The sequence below is a fragment of the Oncorhynchus masou genome, chromosome 13 (assembly GCF_036934945.1).
Source record: "Oncorhynchus masou masou isolate Uvic2021 chromosome 13, UVic_Omas_1.1, whole genome shotgun sequence".
Classification (NCBI taxonomy): Eukaryota; Metazoa; Chordata; class Actinopteri; order Salmoniformes; family Salmonidae; genus Oncorhynchus; species Oncorhynchus masou.
Window position 1 is genome coordinate 57,692,913 of NC_088224.1, and position 15,768 is coordinate 57,708,680.

Below are 15,768 nucleotides of genomic sequence, written 5' to 3' on the forward strand. Positions count from 1 at the left end.
CATACATGGTTGAGTCACCCACCGAAGCACATTTCACACACGACTGCACAGCATGGTAAGGGCTATACTGCCTCTCTGCCTCTATCTTGAGGAGAGTCAGTCAGTCATTGTACTGGCACAGTGCAGCAGGATTACAAAGGAAGGATCTACAACACTTTGCTTGAGCTTCCTCTACCCACTCTACTTTCCTCCTTTGTGGTAACAGACTTGGGTTGAAATACTACCTGAAATAACTTCAAATACTTTAGCTGGGTGTCAATTGAGCTTGCCTTTTTTTGCAAAGGAACCAATATAATAGCTTCTGATACTCCGGGCAGGCTAAAGCAAACTCGAAACGTATTTGAATGATTTCAAATGGTGTTTGAAACCAGGTCTGCCGTGGTATTGGAAAAACAACTCTAAGTAAACATCTGGAGCATACCACCATGTGTTAAATCCTCTGCTCTAAGACCATTACCTCTCGTTTTCATGCTGTCAGCCACCTCTGTAATTTTGGGCAGAGGGTTCCAATCCAAATGCTTGATTATTTTTGGGGGCCTGGGGAGCTGTGGTAAATAATGAAAAGGCTTCTTTGTATCCACCCTGCCTACAGTACCGAGGACTCAGGTGGACTGTGCGTATAAAAATAGAAATGAACAGCCGTGACGTGTTTGGAGAAAATCACACATGCCACAGATGATATTCAGCATTCCAAAACAGCCTTTTGCAGTAGAAAATATACCAAGGGTAGCTGTGTGTTTTTCTTTGCTGAAAGACAGTCCTCTGGAAAGCCTCAGTTCGTTAGAGCTTTGTGAAATCCCTAATACCCTCGCTGTCCCTTGGCACTGTCAGGGTCCCGTTCCAACTGGTCTCCTTGGCGATGGGTCTTTGAGAGAGGGCTAGCTGGTGCCAGGACACTGGGGTTTTCGATTGTACTGCTGGATGGCTCATTATCATTTGAATACATCACGTTTCCTGCCACCATGGCACAGGAACAAGAGGCCCCCTGTTCCGCTGGACAGAGCCTGGGTGAAGCCTGGACCCAGTGTGGTTGGTTGGTTTCTTGGCTTCTTGGCACCTTTCACCACACGTTTGTGAGCTGCTGCTGTATCCTGTCCCCTCCACTAGTCCAACCTGTAGATCTGGGGCACAATATTAAAGGGATGGTTTGCTGTTTTGAAGTTTCAGCTTTTTCGACTTTCCTGAAGGGAACTATATGCTTTTAACCTGGCCCGGTGGTGTTTCTCTGCCAAAGTGATGGTGTAAGTGCTGAAACACGACACAACCTTAACTTTAGCCTTATTAACTGAACCTGCCCGGGGGCGGCTCCAGGAATAAGGTTCCCAGGCCCAAAGCGAACACTGTCTTTTTTTAGGAACTCAGTCGGGGTTTCAACTTAATGTTGAATAGTAGAATGTGCAAAATGTAAGTTAGAAATGTGGTCGTGCAGTAGCAGTTTTTCTCTTGTGTCAGTCACTGACAATCACGCCATTAGTCATGTCAGCTAACAATTTTTAAATTGGTAAGTCAGTCTCACCAGTTATCTAAACTTGTAGTAATAATGGCTGTATAACAACCAGGCATGCAGGGCACGTGCCCAGGGGCCCTGACCTCCAGGGCCCCCATTGATTTTGTTAGTCACTCTCACTTAGATATCATTAACATGGCATAAGACATAGAAAAATGTGTAGACAATTTGCTTTAAAATGGCAAAATAATTTTCACCACCCAATGGCAAAATGGATATAATGCAGGAAATTGGCTTTAAAACGGCAAAAATGTCTCTCTGCCCCATGGCAAAATGAGTAGAATTGCATAAAATGTGTTATAAAATTGTGGGTGGGGGGGCCCAAAAGGCTAGAGCTGGCCCTGATCGTGCCGACAGTGACGAGTTCTCCTATACATTAGACAAACCGCAAAGGGGCCCCTGGGTACTGTGTGCATTCCCAGCCTCCATAGCACTGTTCTATACTTGAGGCTGTGGATTTGTAGCAGATTGAAATGTTACACATGTCTGTCTACCATGGTATAGCCAGGTTAGATAGTGGTGAAGACCGTCTATCTTGCATGCAAGGCATACCGAGCAGGCCTAAGTATTTCTTCAATGTACCTGGATATGTTCGGTTATGTCCATGATACCAGGCAGATTTACTTCAAAATATCTTGTAGCTTTAATGCGGCAGAAGAATTGTGGGTTCCGTACACTTAGGGAGCAAGCGGGTGGGCTTCATGTATAATTGAAAATTGTGTCGAATCATTTTATATTAACTGCAGATCTAGCACACAAGAGATAGAGGGTGAAGATGGTGCTGAAACCCAGAGACATAGGAGAGCCAGCAGGCACGGTGCATAATCATGCAGCATACACCACCCTGTGGGTACCCTCTTTAAGCTTCATCTCCTGTGTGAGTGTGTGTGTGTGTGCACATGCGTAGTTAAGTGCGTAAGGTTGTGTGCGCGTGCTTGTGTGTGTGTGTGTGTGTGTGTGTGTACAGCCAAGGGATTTAAAGCCCAAGGCTCCCTCATGTTCTGATCTCATCCTGTAATTAATGTTAACCTCTGATTAAGGCAAATGTAATCAGTCAGTCTGACTGGTATTGTGGGCTCCTCGTCACCAGTCTTGGCAGATTACTTGTATCCCGTGTTCTCAATTTTTTCCTGGCTGTGTCCAAGTCAGGGTCTGATCATTGACCTTTTGACATCCTTTTGCTTTTAGAGTCCTTGTTGCTGATGATCAAATCAAATTTTAAAATCAAACTGTATTAGTCACTTGTGCCGAATAGAACAGGTAGTCCTTACAGTGAAATACTTACTTACAAGCCCCTAACCAACAATGCAGTTTAAAGAAATACGGATAAGAATAAGAAATAAAAGTAACAAGTAATTAAAGAGTAGTTGTCACGACTTCTGCCGAAGTCGTTGCCTCTCCTTGTACGGGCGGTGCTCGGCGTTCGACGTCACCGGTCTTCTAGCCATCATTGATCCATTTTTCATTTTCCATTGGTTTTGTCTTGTCTTCCCACACACTTGTTTTCAATCCCATTCATTACCTGTTGTGTATTTAACCCTCTGTTTCCCCTCATGTCTTTGTCAGAGATTGTTTATAGTCAGTGTAGTGTTTTTTGTATAGGTGCGCGACGGGTCTTTGTACCCATATTTGTTTATATTCATTTTTCTATTTAGTGTTATGGAACATGTTACTTGGACATTATTAAAAGACTCCATTTTACACTCCGTTTAACTCTCCTGCGCCTGACTTCCCTGTCACCTAGACACATATCTCTGACAGTAGTAGTAAAATAACAATAGCTAGACTTTATTAGGGGGGTACCGGTACAGAGTCAATGTGCTGGGGCACCGGTTAGTTGAGGTAATAAGTATGTGGAGTTATTAAAGTGACTATGCATAGATGATAACAACAAAGAGTAGCAGAGGTGTAAGCCAGGGGGAGGGGGCAATGCAAATAGTCTGGGTAGCTATTTGATTAGGTATTCAGTAGTCTTATGGCGTGGGGGTAGAAGCTATTTAGAAGCCTCTTGGACCTAGACTTGGTGCTCTGGTACCGCTTGCCGTGCGGTAGCAGAGAGAACAGTCTATGACTAGGGTAGCTGGAGTCTTTGACAATTTCTAGGGCCTTCCTCTGACACCGCCTGGTGTAGAGGTCCTAGATGGCAGGAAGCTTGGCCAAAGGGATGCACTGGGCCGTTCATACTACCCTCTGTAGTGCCTTGCGGTCAGAGGCCGAGCAGTTGCCATACCAGGCGGTGATGCAACCAGTCAGAATGCTCTCGATATTGCAGCTGTAGAACCTTTTGACGATCTAAGGACCCATGCCAAATCTTTTCAGTCTACTGAGGGGGAATACGTTTTGTTGTGCCCTCTTCACGACTGTCTTGGTGTGTTTGGACCATGATAGTTTGTTGGCGATGTGGACACCAAGGAACTTTAAGCTCTGGACCTGCGCCACTGCAGCCCCGTTGATGAGAATGGGGGCGTGCTCGGTTCTCTTTTTCCTGTAGTCCACAATCATCTCCTTTGTCTTGATCACGTTGAGGGAGAGGTTGTTGTCCTGGAACCACACGGCCAGGTCTCTGACCTCCTCCCTATAGGCTGTCTTGTCGTTGTCGGTGGTCTGGCCTACCACTGTTGTGTCATCGGCAAACTTAATGATGGTGTTGGAGTCGTGCCTGGCCGTGCAGTCAGGGGTGAACAGGGAGTACAGGAGGGGACTGAGCACGCACCCCTGAGGGGCCCCTGTGTTGAGGATCAGCGTGGCAGATATGTTGTTACCTACCCTTACCACCTGGGGGTGGGCCATCAGGAAGTCCAGGATCCAGTTGCAGAGGGAGGTATATAGTGCCAGGGTCCTTAGCTTATTGATGAGCTTTGAGGGGACTATGGGGTTGAACGCTGAGCTGTAGTCAATGAATCGCATTCTCACATAGGTGTTCCTTTTGTCCAGCTGGGAAAGGGCAGTGTGGAGTGCAATAGAGATTGCATCATCTGTGGATCTGTTGGGGTGGCACGCAAATTGGAGTGGGTCTAGAGTTTCTGAGATAATGGTATTGATGTGTGCCATGACCAGCTTTTCAAAGCACTTCATGGCTACAGACGTGAGTGCTACAGGTCAGGAGTCATTTAGGCAGGTGGTCTGCTTAAAACATGTTGGTATTACAGACTCGAAAATAAAAGAGAGCCGCACACTCTAGGAGCTCAGATGCAAAAATTTAATTACCAACGTTTCGACAGCCAAGCTGTCTTCATCAGGGTATAATCAGGTATTACAGACTCGGACAGGGAGAGGTTGAAAATGTCAGTGAAGACAGTTGCCAGTTGGTCAGCGCATGCTCGGAGTACACGTCCTGGTAATCCATCTGGTCCAGTGTCCTTGTGAATGTTGACCTGTTTAAAGGTCTTATTAACATCGGCTGCTGAGAGAGGGATCACACAGCCAGAGTTTTTTCCCCCCTCTGGTTGTACATTTAACATGCTGATAGAAATTTGGTAAAACGGATTTAAGTTTCCCTGCGTTAAAGACCCCGGCAACTAGGAGCGCCGCCATTTTCTTGTTTGCTTATGGCGGAATACAGCTCATTCAATGCTGTCTTAGTGCCAGCCCTGACTGTGGTGGTATGTAAATATCTACAACAAATACAGATGAAAGCTGTACGAAAAATACAGATGAGCTGTATTCCTCTCTAGGTAGATAGTGTGGTCTACAGCTTATCATGAGATACTTTACCTCAGGCGAGCAATAGCTCGAGACTTCCTTAGATATCGTGCATCAGCTGTTATTCACAAAAATACATAGTCCGACGCCCTTTGTCTTACCAGACGCTGCTGTTCTATCTTGCTGGTACAGCGTATAACCAGCTAGCTGTATGTTGATAGTGTCGTTGTTCAGCCACGATTCCGCGAAGCATAAAATATTACAGTTTTGAATGTCCTGTTGGTAGTTTAATCTTGTGCGTAGGTCAATAATTTTCTTCTCCAAAGATTGCACGTTTGCTAGCAGAATGGAAGGAAGTGGAGGTTTATTCGTTCGACTTCGAATTCTCAAAAGGCAGCCCGCCCTCTGGCCCCTTTTTCTCCACCTCCTCTTCATGTAAATCACAGGGATCTGGGCCTGTTCCAGAGAAAGCAGTATATCGTTTGCGTCGGGCTCGTCAGACTCATTAACTTCTTGCGTCGAGCAATCCCGGATCCGGGATTCTATTTATAGCCTCAAGCTCATTAGCATAACGCAACGTTAACTATTCATGAAAATCGCAAATGAAATGAAATAAATATATTTGCTCTCAAGCTTAGACTTTTGTTAACAACACTGTCATCTCAGATTTTCAAAATATGCTTTTCAACCATAGCTAAACAAGCATTTGTGTAAGATTGTTGATAGCTAGCATAGCTATAAGCCTAGAATTCAGCCAGCAACATTTTCACAAAAACAAGAAAATCATTCAAATTAAATCATTTACCTTTGAAGAACTTCAGATGTTTTCAATGAGGAGACTCTCAGTTAGATAGCAAATGTTCAGTTTTTCAAAAAAATATTATTTGTGTAGGACAAATCGCTCCGTTTTGTTCACGTTTGGCTATGAAAAAAACCTGTATCCAGTTATAGCCTCAAGCTCATTAGCATAACGTAACGTTAACTATTTATGAAAATCGCAAATGAAATGAAATGAATGTGCTAGCTCTCAAGCTTAGCCTTTTCTTAACAACACTGTCATCTCAGATTTTCAAAATATGCTTTTGAACCATAGCAAAACAAGCATTTGTGATAGCTAGCGTAGCATTTAGCGTAGCATTTAGCGGGCAACATTTGCACAAAAACCAGAAAAGGATTCAAATAAAATAATTTACCTTTGAAGAACTTCGGATGTTTTCAATGAGGAGACTCTCAGTTACATAGCAAATGTTCAGTTTTTCCTGAAAGATTCTTTGTGTAGGAGAAATCGCTCCTTTTTGTACATCACGTTTGGGTACCAAAAAAACCCGAAAATTCAGTCATCAAAACGGCGAACTGTTTTCCAAATTAACTCCATAGTATCGACTGAAACACGTCAAACGCTGTTTAGAATCAATCCTCAATGTGTTTTTCACATATCTCTTCATTGATATATCGTTCGTGGTAGTCTCCTTTCTCCGGTGAATCGCTTGGAAAAAGACGTGCAGTTGAAGATGACGCACCAATTTCGACGGAGGACACCGGGCGGACACCTGGCAAATGTAGTCTCTTATGGTCAATCTTCCAATGATATGCCTACAAATACGTCACAATGCTGCAGACACCTTGGGGAAACGATAGATCGGGCAGGCTCATTCCTCGCGCATGCACAGCCATATAAGGAGACAATGAAAAACAGAGCCTCAAAAATCCTACTCATTTCCGGGTTGAAGTTTCATCTTGGTTTTGCCTGTAGCATCTCTTCTGGGGCACTCACAGACATTATCTTTGCAGTTCTGGAAACGTCAGAGTGTTTTCTTTCCAAAGCTATCAATTATATGCATAGTCAAGCATCTTTTTGTGACAAAATATTGCGCTTAAAACGGGCACGTCTTTTTATCCAAAAATGAAATAGCGCCCCCATAGATGTTACAGGTTAAAGGGAAAAAAGGAATCTGCCAGTCCGTGGTGAGTAATCGCAGTCCTGATGTCCAGAAGTTATTTTCGGTCATAAGAGACGGTAGCGTCAACATTATGTACAAAATAAGTAAAAAAATAAGTTACAAACAACGCAAATAAACAAAACAAAAACACAATCGGTTGGGGAAACGTAAAACGTCTGCCTTCTTCTCCGGCACCATTTTTCAGATCAATATCTTTTGACATTGGCAGACGATATATGTGTATTTAATGGCAGTCATAAGGGGTAACACATGCTGTACAGTGATTTGTGTTGCTTTTGGTAGGCCTATGGATTTACCATATTTGGCTATTTAGGATGCTTTTAAAAAATTAAAACATTGGCATTATGATTTTGCAGGGAATACTAGTCTGGGTGAAAGTTAATTTGGGATGTGTTTTGGATTAAATTATTGGTGGTGTCCACACAAAAACAAAGGAAATATTGCACAGTATATTTTTGTTAAATATGTGTGTGTTCATTTAGGTGCAAATGTATTATATTTCAGCAATATTCAAAGGTCTGATCATCAATGACTAATAGTCGTTGTTCTGTAATCTAGGTTAGGCCCCAAGAGGGAGTGAAGATGAAAAATAAAACAAACAAATCATTGTGATTAAATAAAACAACATGTTTTACTATCCAGCCCAGATCCTGTTAATTATAAATAATAACATCACAATAAAAAATGTACATTTGAATGATGAAATGATCAATAACCCTCTTTACTGAGGGTTTCTGCATCAGACAACGTCATTATTATTGTAAGATATGCTCACACACACACACACACACACACACACACACACACACACACACACACACACACACACACACACACACACACACACACACACACACACACACACACACACACACACACATACACACACACATACACACGCACAATTAAACAAACAAGTTAATACTTACTCCTGAAATAAACCGCTTACATTTTGACTCCTGAAAACCAGTTGCAAACACCTTGGGTCATGAATTCATGTGTGAAACTATCACGTTTTGCTCGTCTTTAAACGCTGTTGTTATTCTCAAAATATCTCCTAAGATTACAAGGAAGCTTAACACGCAGGACTGTGTTTTACAGGATTCTGAACAGAACTTGACAAGAACTGGATGAATTAATGGCAGCATCCTACCCAGTAACCAGCGGAGCATGACTTAATAGCCACTCATGCTAGTGAGAAGATAGCTTTATAAACCAAACCAATGGGACTTGGTCATGTGCACCATGTGGGATGTGCTTGCAGATGAGGGATGTGTGATCAGTTTGGTTCCATTGACAATAGGAGAGAGTGCAAGCATGAGAATGTTCTGTTTTTAGAAATGAAGGGTTCATGGACGAAGGGCATCAGGACAGGGCAATCAATTCTGTGTTAATGACCTGCTTTAAGCTTGCAGGTCATTATACAATCTGGTCTTGACCCGATAGCATCATACTGAATCTATTTATACTACTGTACCACCACACTGAATCCTGCCACTGCAGTTGTAACATGTTGATGTCCACTGTCAAGCTAAGATTTAATTTAAAATGGTTTACCTGGCGAGTCAACCGACAAACACCTGTAACCTTCAAACCAACTACCAAAGTAAACTAAAGCCAGTGGCATTCTCTACCTTTCAAATGATGCCTTTCTGTGCTGTCATTTGTTTACATTGTCTTGATTCATATGTTTTAATCTCATTTTAAAACTTTACCTTGGGTAACTCTGTGAACCAAACAATCAGCAAGGGATAATTTGCAAACACATTCTTGTGCTACTAATTACAGGGTTGTTAAACATGAAAACAGATGCTCAAAATGAAAACAAACAATATCATCAGTTTTGACATTTCTTAATTTATCTCAGTGCTTCGTACTTGTAATGTGGCGAGGAAGTTAGAGCCAGGGTTCTAGCAGCTGTCTCCATGGTAACTGACATTCTCTTTAAGGTGCCTGGCTGTTAGCGGCAAATTGTTTGCCTGGGTAATGGCTTGAAATTCTCACAAATGCTTTAAAGGTCGGAATTAAATTCAAAAGGGAACTCCAATGAAAATGGCCTTTTTCGGTTTCTATTTAGAAGGGCTTGTGTTTCAGCCTGTGATTGTCAACTGTTTTCAAATGTTCATGTTTGCAACCCTGTTCTTTAATGTCATTTTGACCACCAGAAAAAAAGCACTTTTAGACATTCTACGGTACGTTCACATTAGGTATAAGACTGACACACCTGAAATAGAACAGTTCTGATGATGTAAATGCTGGAATGGGATTTTGTGATCTAATTCCGTGAGTCATACAATCACATCTCTAAATGTCCATTGAGAACGACAGTGATTTCTTAAGTTTCATTGCAGTTATCATTCATGGTCGAAGACCACTCTCCCCTGTTGCACCCAGTAATCTACTGAGATTCGCTCTTTCCCCAGCAGCCAATGCTCTTGAAGATAGCCTACTTCAGTCAGAGCACTCTGGCCCAGCATGACAGATGATGAAATGATTGCCCCTTCGTCTCTGAAATGAGAGCACTTTAGCGATACAGCAGGTGCTATTAAAAGCAGTGGTGATAGCCTGAACGTTCTCAGTATACGAGAAGCGAGGCAAAACGTCAGCTTTACATCTCGTTGCAGAAAATATAGAAGATAATGAAAGGAGTCTGCTGTGCTTTAGGTGAATGTTCCACTCCTCCTGGAGCCATGGTGGTTTCAAAATGCTAATTTACATCATATGGGGATTTTCTGACAGGCATCAATTGAACACTTGAAGATGCCCATGTCCAGAATATGATGCTCCAATCTTTATCCAAGGGTTGACTATATTTCATTTCACATTGGGTGTGTAATGGTATTTGAAGTGAGCAGGGAGCGTACCTTGCATTGGAAAACAACAATGTTATCTCAAATGCAGTATATCATTGATACCGATTTCTTTGGCTGTCAACGTGGAAAAGGGAGATTGGGAAGTCGTTTGTATGATGCTCCCTCTGTTACACAATACAATAGCTGAGAGTGGAACATTTCCTTTAAAAACACACAATGGTGCTCTTAGGGATCTAAAACATGCAGTGTTTAGATGGAATGCCTAATGCGCTCTAGTGCTGTTATTGGTATGATGGGGCTCATTCCAGTTTCTAAGGATTCCATTCTAGGACTGTGCGTTTCAGCTCAGCAGAGAATCAAAGGTTCTGTATGCTGTCCCAAAGAGCAGGGTTCAGGAAAGCCAGTGTTTCACATGATTCCGTTCACTTCATCCAGGCTGCCTGGGTTCGAGCCAACCAATGTAGACGCTGTGTGTTCTCCTGGGCCATTGGATCTATGGGCACTGCGTGTGGGAGGGCACTTAGAGCTCTATTTAACACCCGTGGAGAGAGCAGTGAAGACGTCACCATATTGCAGTCTCTAGTTCGAAACATTCTAGTGTATCATAGGAGAAGAGCCTGTTATTAGCCAGATGTATCAAGCAGCATGCAAAGCTTTATAAACCACAGGAGAGCTTTATCTCTCTCTTCAGCAGTTACTGTAACTACAAAAAATATGCTGTTTGTTATAAGGCATCTCTAAATGAGGGAAATGTTAGTTTAGGGAAGATGGGATAAAGGGGAATGAGAAATGGGGTTGAAGAAAATATCTATCATTGGCAACAGTTGAAGTCTGAAGTTTACATACACTTAGGTTGGAGTCATTAAAACTCGTTTTTCAATCACTCCACAAATTTCTTGTTAACAAACTATAGTTTTAGCAAGTCGGTTAGGACATCTACGTTGTGCATGACACAAGTAATTTTTCATTGTTAATTATTTCACTTATAATTCACGAGATCACAATTCCAGTGGGTCAGATGTTTACATATACTAAGTTGACTGTGCCTTTAAACAGCTTGGAAAATTCCTGAAAATTATGTCATGGCTTTAGAAGCTTCTGATAGGCTAATTGACATAATTTGAGTCAATTGGAGGTGTACCTGTGGATGAATTTCAAGGCCTACCTTCAAACTCAGTGCCTCTCTGCTTGACATCATGGAAAATCAAAAGATATCAGCTAAGACCTCAGACAAAAAATTGTAGACCCCTGGTTCAGCTTTGGGAACAATTTCCAAATGCCTGAAAGTACCACATTCATCTGTACAAACAATAGTATGCAAGTGTAAACACCATGGGACCACGCAGCCGTCTTACCGCTCAGGTAGGAGACGCGTTCTGTCTCCTAGAGATGAACGTACTTTAGTGCGAAAAGTGCTAATCAATCCCAGAAGAACAGCAAAGAACCTTGTGAAGATGATGGAGGAAACAGGTACACAAGTATCTATATCCACAGTAAAATAAATCCTATATCGACATAACCTCAAAGGCCGTTCAGCAAGGAAGAAGCCACTGCTCCCAAAACTGCCATAAAAAAGCCAGACTACGGTTTGCAACTGCATACGGGGACAAAGATCGTACTTTTTGGAGAAATTTCCTCTGGTATGATGAAAAAAAAATAGAACTGTTTGGCAATATTGACCATTGTTATGTTCGCAGGAAAAGGGGGATGCTTGCAAGTCGAAGAACACCATCCCAACCGTGAAGCATGGGGGTGGCAGCATCATGTTGTGGAGATGCTTTGCTGCAGGAGGGACTGGTACATGTCACAAAATAGATGGCATCATGAGGGAGGAAAATTATGTGGATATATTGAAGCAAAATCTTAAGACATCAGTCAGGAAGTGGTCAAAATTGGGTCTTCCAAATGGACATTGACCCCAAGCATACTTCCAAAGTTGTGGCAAAATGGCTTAAGGACAACATAGTCAAGGTATTGGAGTGGCCATCACAAAGCCCTGACCTCAATCCAATAGAAACTTTGTGGGCAGAACTGAAAAAGCGTGTACGAGCAAGGAGGCCTACAAACCTGACTCCGTTACACCAGCTCTGTCAGGAGGAATGGGCCAAAATTCACCCAACTTATTGTGGGAGGCTTGTGGAAGGCTACCTGAAACATTTGACGCAAGTTAAACAATTTAAATGCAATACTACCAAATACCAATTGAGTGTATGTAAACTTCTGACCCACTGGGAATGTGATGAAATAAATAAAAGCTGAAATAAATCATTCTCTCTACTATTATTCTGACATTTCACATTCTTAAAAGAAAGTGGTGATTCTAACTGACCTAAGACAGGGAATTTTTACTAGGATTAAATGTCAGGAATTGTGAAAAACTGAGTTTAAATGTATTTGGCTAAGGTGTATGTAAATTTCCAACTTCAACTGTAGGTGGTATTGCATTAGCTTGCATTCCTCTGCGATGCATATTAAAAATGAACGTTCTAATTCCCATAGCATTCATTATTAAATGCTTATCAAAATGCAGATGTATGTAATACATATTTGTTATCATGCACTTTGTATACACAAGCTGTGGGGTAGAGATATATCAATAAATATTATTCCGATTATAAAAGCCCTCCAGTACTAGACTTCATTTCACTGTATCATGACGCCTGACTTATGTCTGTAAGGTCAACTCACAATGTGGTCAATTGCAGCCAATCGTAATGGTGATGGCACTGGCCATTGTATTGGCACATTGTGGAAAACCAGTCAGTGGTGCCATCGAGTCATTTTGATCTGTTTGGCATACGATTCACTCAGTGGTGCTTTCCCCCCATTTGCAACGTGAGCTCTGGGGATAACAGGGGTGATGGGGGCCAGATCTATGAACTGTAATTACATTACCTACTGTACCGGGAAACGTTTTTAATTAAGTATCCCATGTCAAACAGCATATGGAAAATACATCAATGTATTCTGACGGCAACAAATAGAGCCGTGCGCATTGAGTTTGCCATCAATTAGTGTTCCTTTCTTTTTCCAGGGCTCTAAAATCTGACTCTCTTGACTGCATGAGCTCTATAGAGCAAGAACGATTACACTTAACAAGGTGCCCTACCAGGAATTCACTGCAGGACAGGGTTGCATTGCCTTTTGAGAACCAACATTTGTTCGTGTATCTTTGCTATGTAAAGGCCTGAGGTCTTTTACATGCATGCTTGGGTTTGCTTCAATACTCATCACATTATTTTCTTGTTATCTTTTCTCAGGTTCAAGATTTGATCTGCACACAGCAACAGGTACCTTTCTCAACACAGTTTTAGATGATTCTTGAATAAATACCATTGATGATCATTGATGGTGCAGAATCCATCCACTAAGAGTAGGGTGAAGTGGTGGAGACGCATTGGAATGCATGCTGAGATGAGAACGTCGCTCGGGATGTTCAGGTGTGACACTAGTACTGTCAAGGGCACTGTTTGAGTTAAACCCTTTTTTAGGAATGGTAACTCATTCATTTGATTAGAAATTAGTCACATTCTTCCCCTATGTACTGTTAAAGCATCAAACTTTATATTGCCAGGTCTATAATTATTGGCACTAAAAACAAAGTTCAGCAAAAAATACTTTATAAATACACAATACAAATGTTGAGCATACAATATAGCTCAGTATTTTTGTGAAATTATATTATTTTATACTACTGCAATTGCTCAGAGAAAGATCATTTGTTTAATAAAAAGCAAAACAATATCTGGTGCTGGGGCCCGTGTTAAGGTAAACGGCATCACAAACTTGACCTAGTATTAGGACATTTTACCCAGAAACCTGACGCTTGGTCATAAGTGGATTTCTTCCAACAAGACAATAACCCACGCACTTATCAAAATCCACAAAGAAATAGTTAATTGACCACAAAATCTACATTTTGCAATGGCCATCTCAGTTTTTGGACATGAACTCCATTGAAAACCTGTGATTTGAATTGAAGAGGGCCGTCCATAAGCGCAGACAAAGGATATCAGGGATCTGGAAAGATAATGTATGGTGGAATGGTCTAAGATCCTTCCTAATGTGCTCTTTCAATGTCATAAAACATTTTAGAAAAAGGCTCAGTGTCGTTATCCTCGCAAGGAAAGGGTGCTAGAATATTGAAAACAGGGGTGCCAATCATTTTGAACTATCTTTTTGAGATTTGTTTTTATTACACGTTAAACAAAATATCTTTCTCTGAACAATTGTATTAATATAATCAAATTTCCCTATTTTCTTTTTGTTGCATACAATATATCTCAGTATTTGTATTTACTTTATACAATCTTTTTTGCTCATGTTTATCAAGGGTGCCAATAATAAAGGACCTGACTGCACATATTCAGTATGTTAACAGCCATAATCAGTTAATTCACATTGACTACATAGTGTGAATCATGATGATGTTGGCTTTAGTATAGAGCTGGTCCTATTCTCAGTAAATTAAGAGTTTGTTTGTGTGCTCTAACAATTTGTAGGGACAGTCATAATGACACTTGGGAATTCCCTTCCCCTCTCTGCTCTTTAGTTCCCCTGGGCACGGCTGTTATTTTCATATTATTACTATTAATATTTATTGTCGTTAATGCCTAACATTCGTACGATTTATTTAGGTAATGAATCAGCACGGATGGTGTGAGGCAAAACCCCCCAAAACAACAGGAATATCTATAGACGCGGAGGCACACTCGTCGATTTAACAGTTCGTCCTGCTTTTATGGGTATTTGTAGCAGATGGAGTCTTGTTGCGATTTATGTCTCTGGCCTCCCTCAGTGGATCCCAGAGTATTTTAGTCCCAAATAATCCCCACCATCTGCTGTCTCCTGTACTATGTTTTAGCACCCCCCCCCTCTCTCTTTCCATCTCTCTCTCTCTATATACAGTTGAAGTCGGAAGTTTACATACACTTTAGCCAAATACATTTAAAACTCAATTCCTGACATTTAATCCTAGTAACAATTCCCTGTTTTAGGTCAGTTAGGATCACCACTTTATTTAAGAATGTGAAACATCAGAATAATAGAGAGAATGATGTATTTCAGCTTTGATTTCCTTCCCACTGGTCACATTCCCAGTGGGTCAGAAGTTTTCATACACTAAATTGGTATTTGGTAGCATTGCCTTTAAATTGTTTATCTTGGGTCAAACAATTTGGGTATATTTTCACAAGCTTCCCACAATAAGTTGGGTGAATTTTGACCCATTCCACAGAGCTGGTGACAGAGCTGGTGTAACTGAGTCAGGTTTGTAGGCCTCCAAGGATAAACCAGACTTGTGGATGTCACATGGAATGATGCTGGAGATACGAGGCAGGTATGGGGAGTCATTTAATAAGGAACGGACATGGAACAAGGCAGGAACAGCGTTAGCATTAGCGTTAATTAATGCAGAAGCGGGGAACAGCTGGGGAACTGACAAATATAGGGAAGAGAATAACAGGTGATGAGTGAGTCCAGGTGAGTCCAATATCACTGATGCGCATGACGAGGGAAGGCAGGTGTGCGTAATGGATGATAGGAGTGCGTGATGCAGGGCAGCTTGGTGCCCTCAAGCGCCAGGCTGGGGTGAGAGCGAGAGCAGACATGACAGTACCCCCCCCCCCCCCCCTCTAGGGGAGCCCCCCGGCATCCCGCCTAGGCGAACCGGCTGAAACATGGGCGCTGGGCAAGAAGGGTTGGTGCTTGGAAGCTCAACGAACCAGCAGGAGCATGAGAGCCTGGCGAACCGGCTGAGGCATGGAAGCCCGACGATCTGGATGCGGCAAGATGCCTGTCGATCCCGCTGCAGAGAGGCAGCCCGAAGATCCGGTGGAGGGCGAAG

The 15,768-nt window shown here is 42.1% G+C and overlaps 1 protein-coding gene across 1 annotated transcript in view; it reads left to right on the forward strand.

The window, feature by feature from the left end:
* Positions 1-15,768, forward strand: part of LOC135552690 (immunoglobulin superfamily member 11-like) — a 99,185-nt gene that overhangs the window by 12,721 nt on the left and 70,696 nt on the right. The window contains exon 2 of the mRNA XM_064984460.1: positions 13,184-13,213. Coding sequence (XP_064840532.1) covers positions 13,184-13,213 — 30 coding nt within the window. The remainder of the gene's footprint in view (positions 1-13,183; positions 13,214-15,768) is intronic.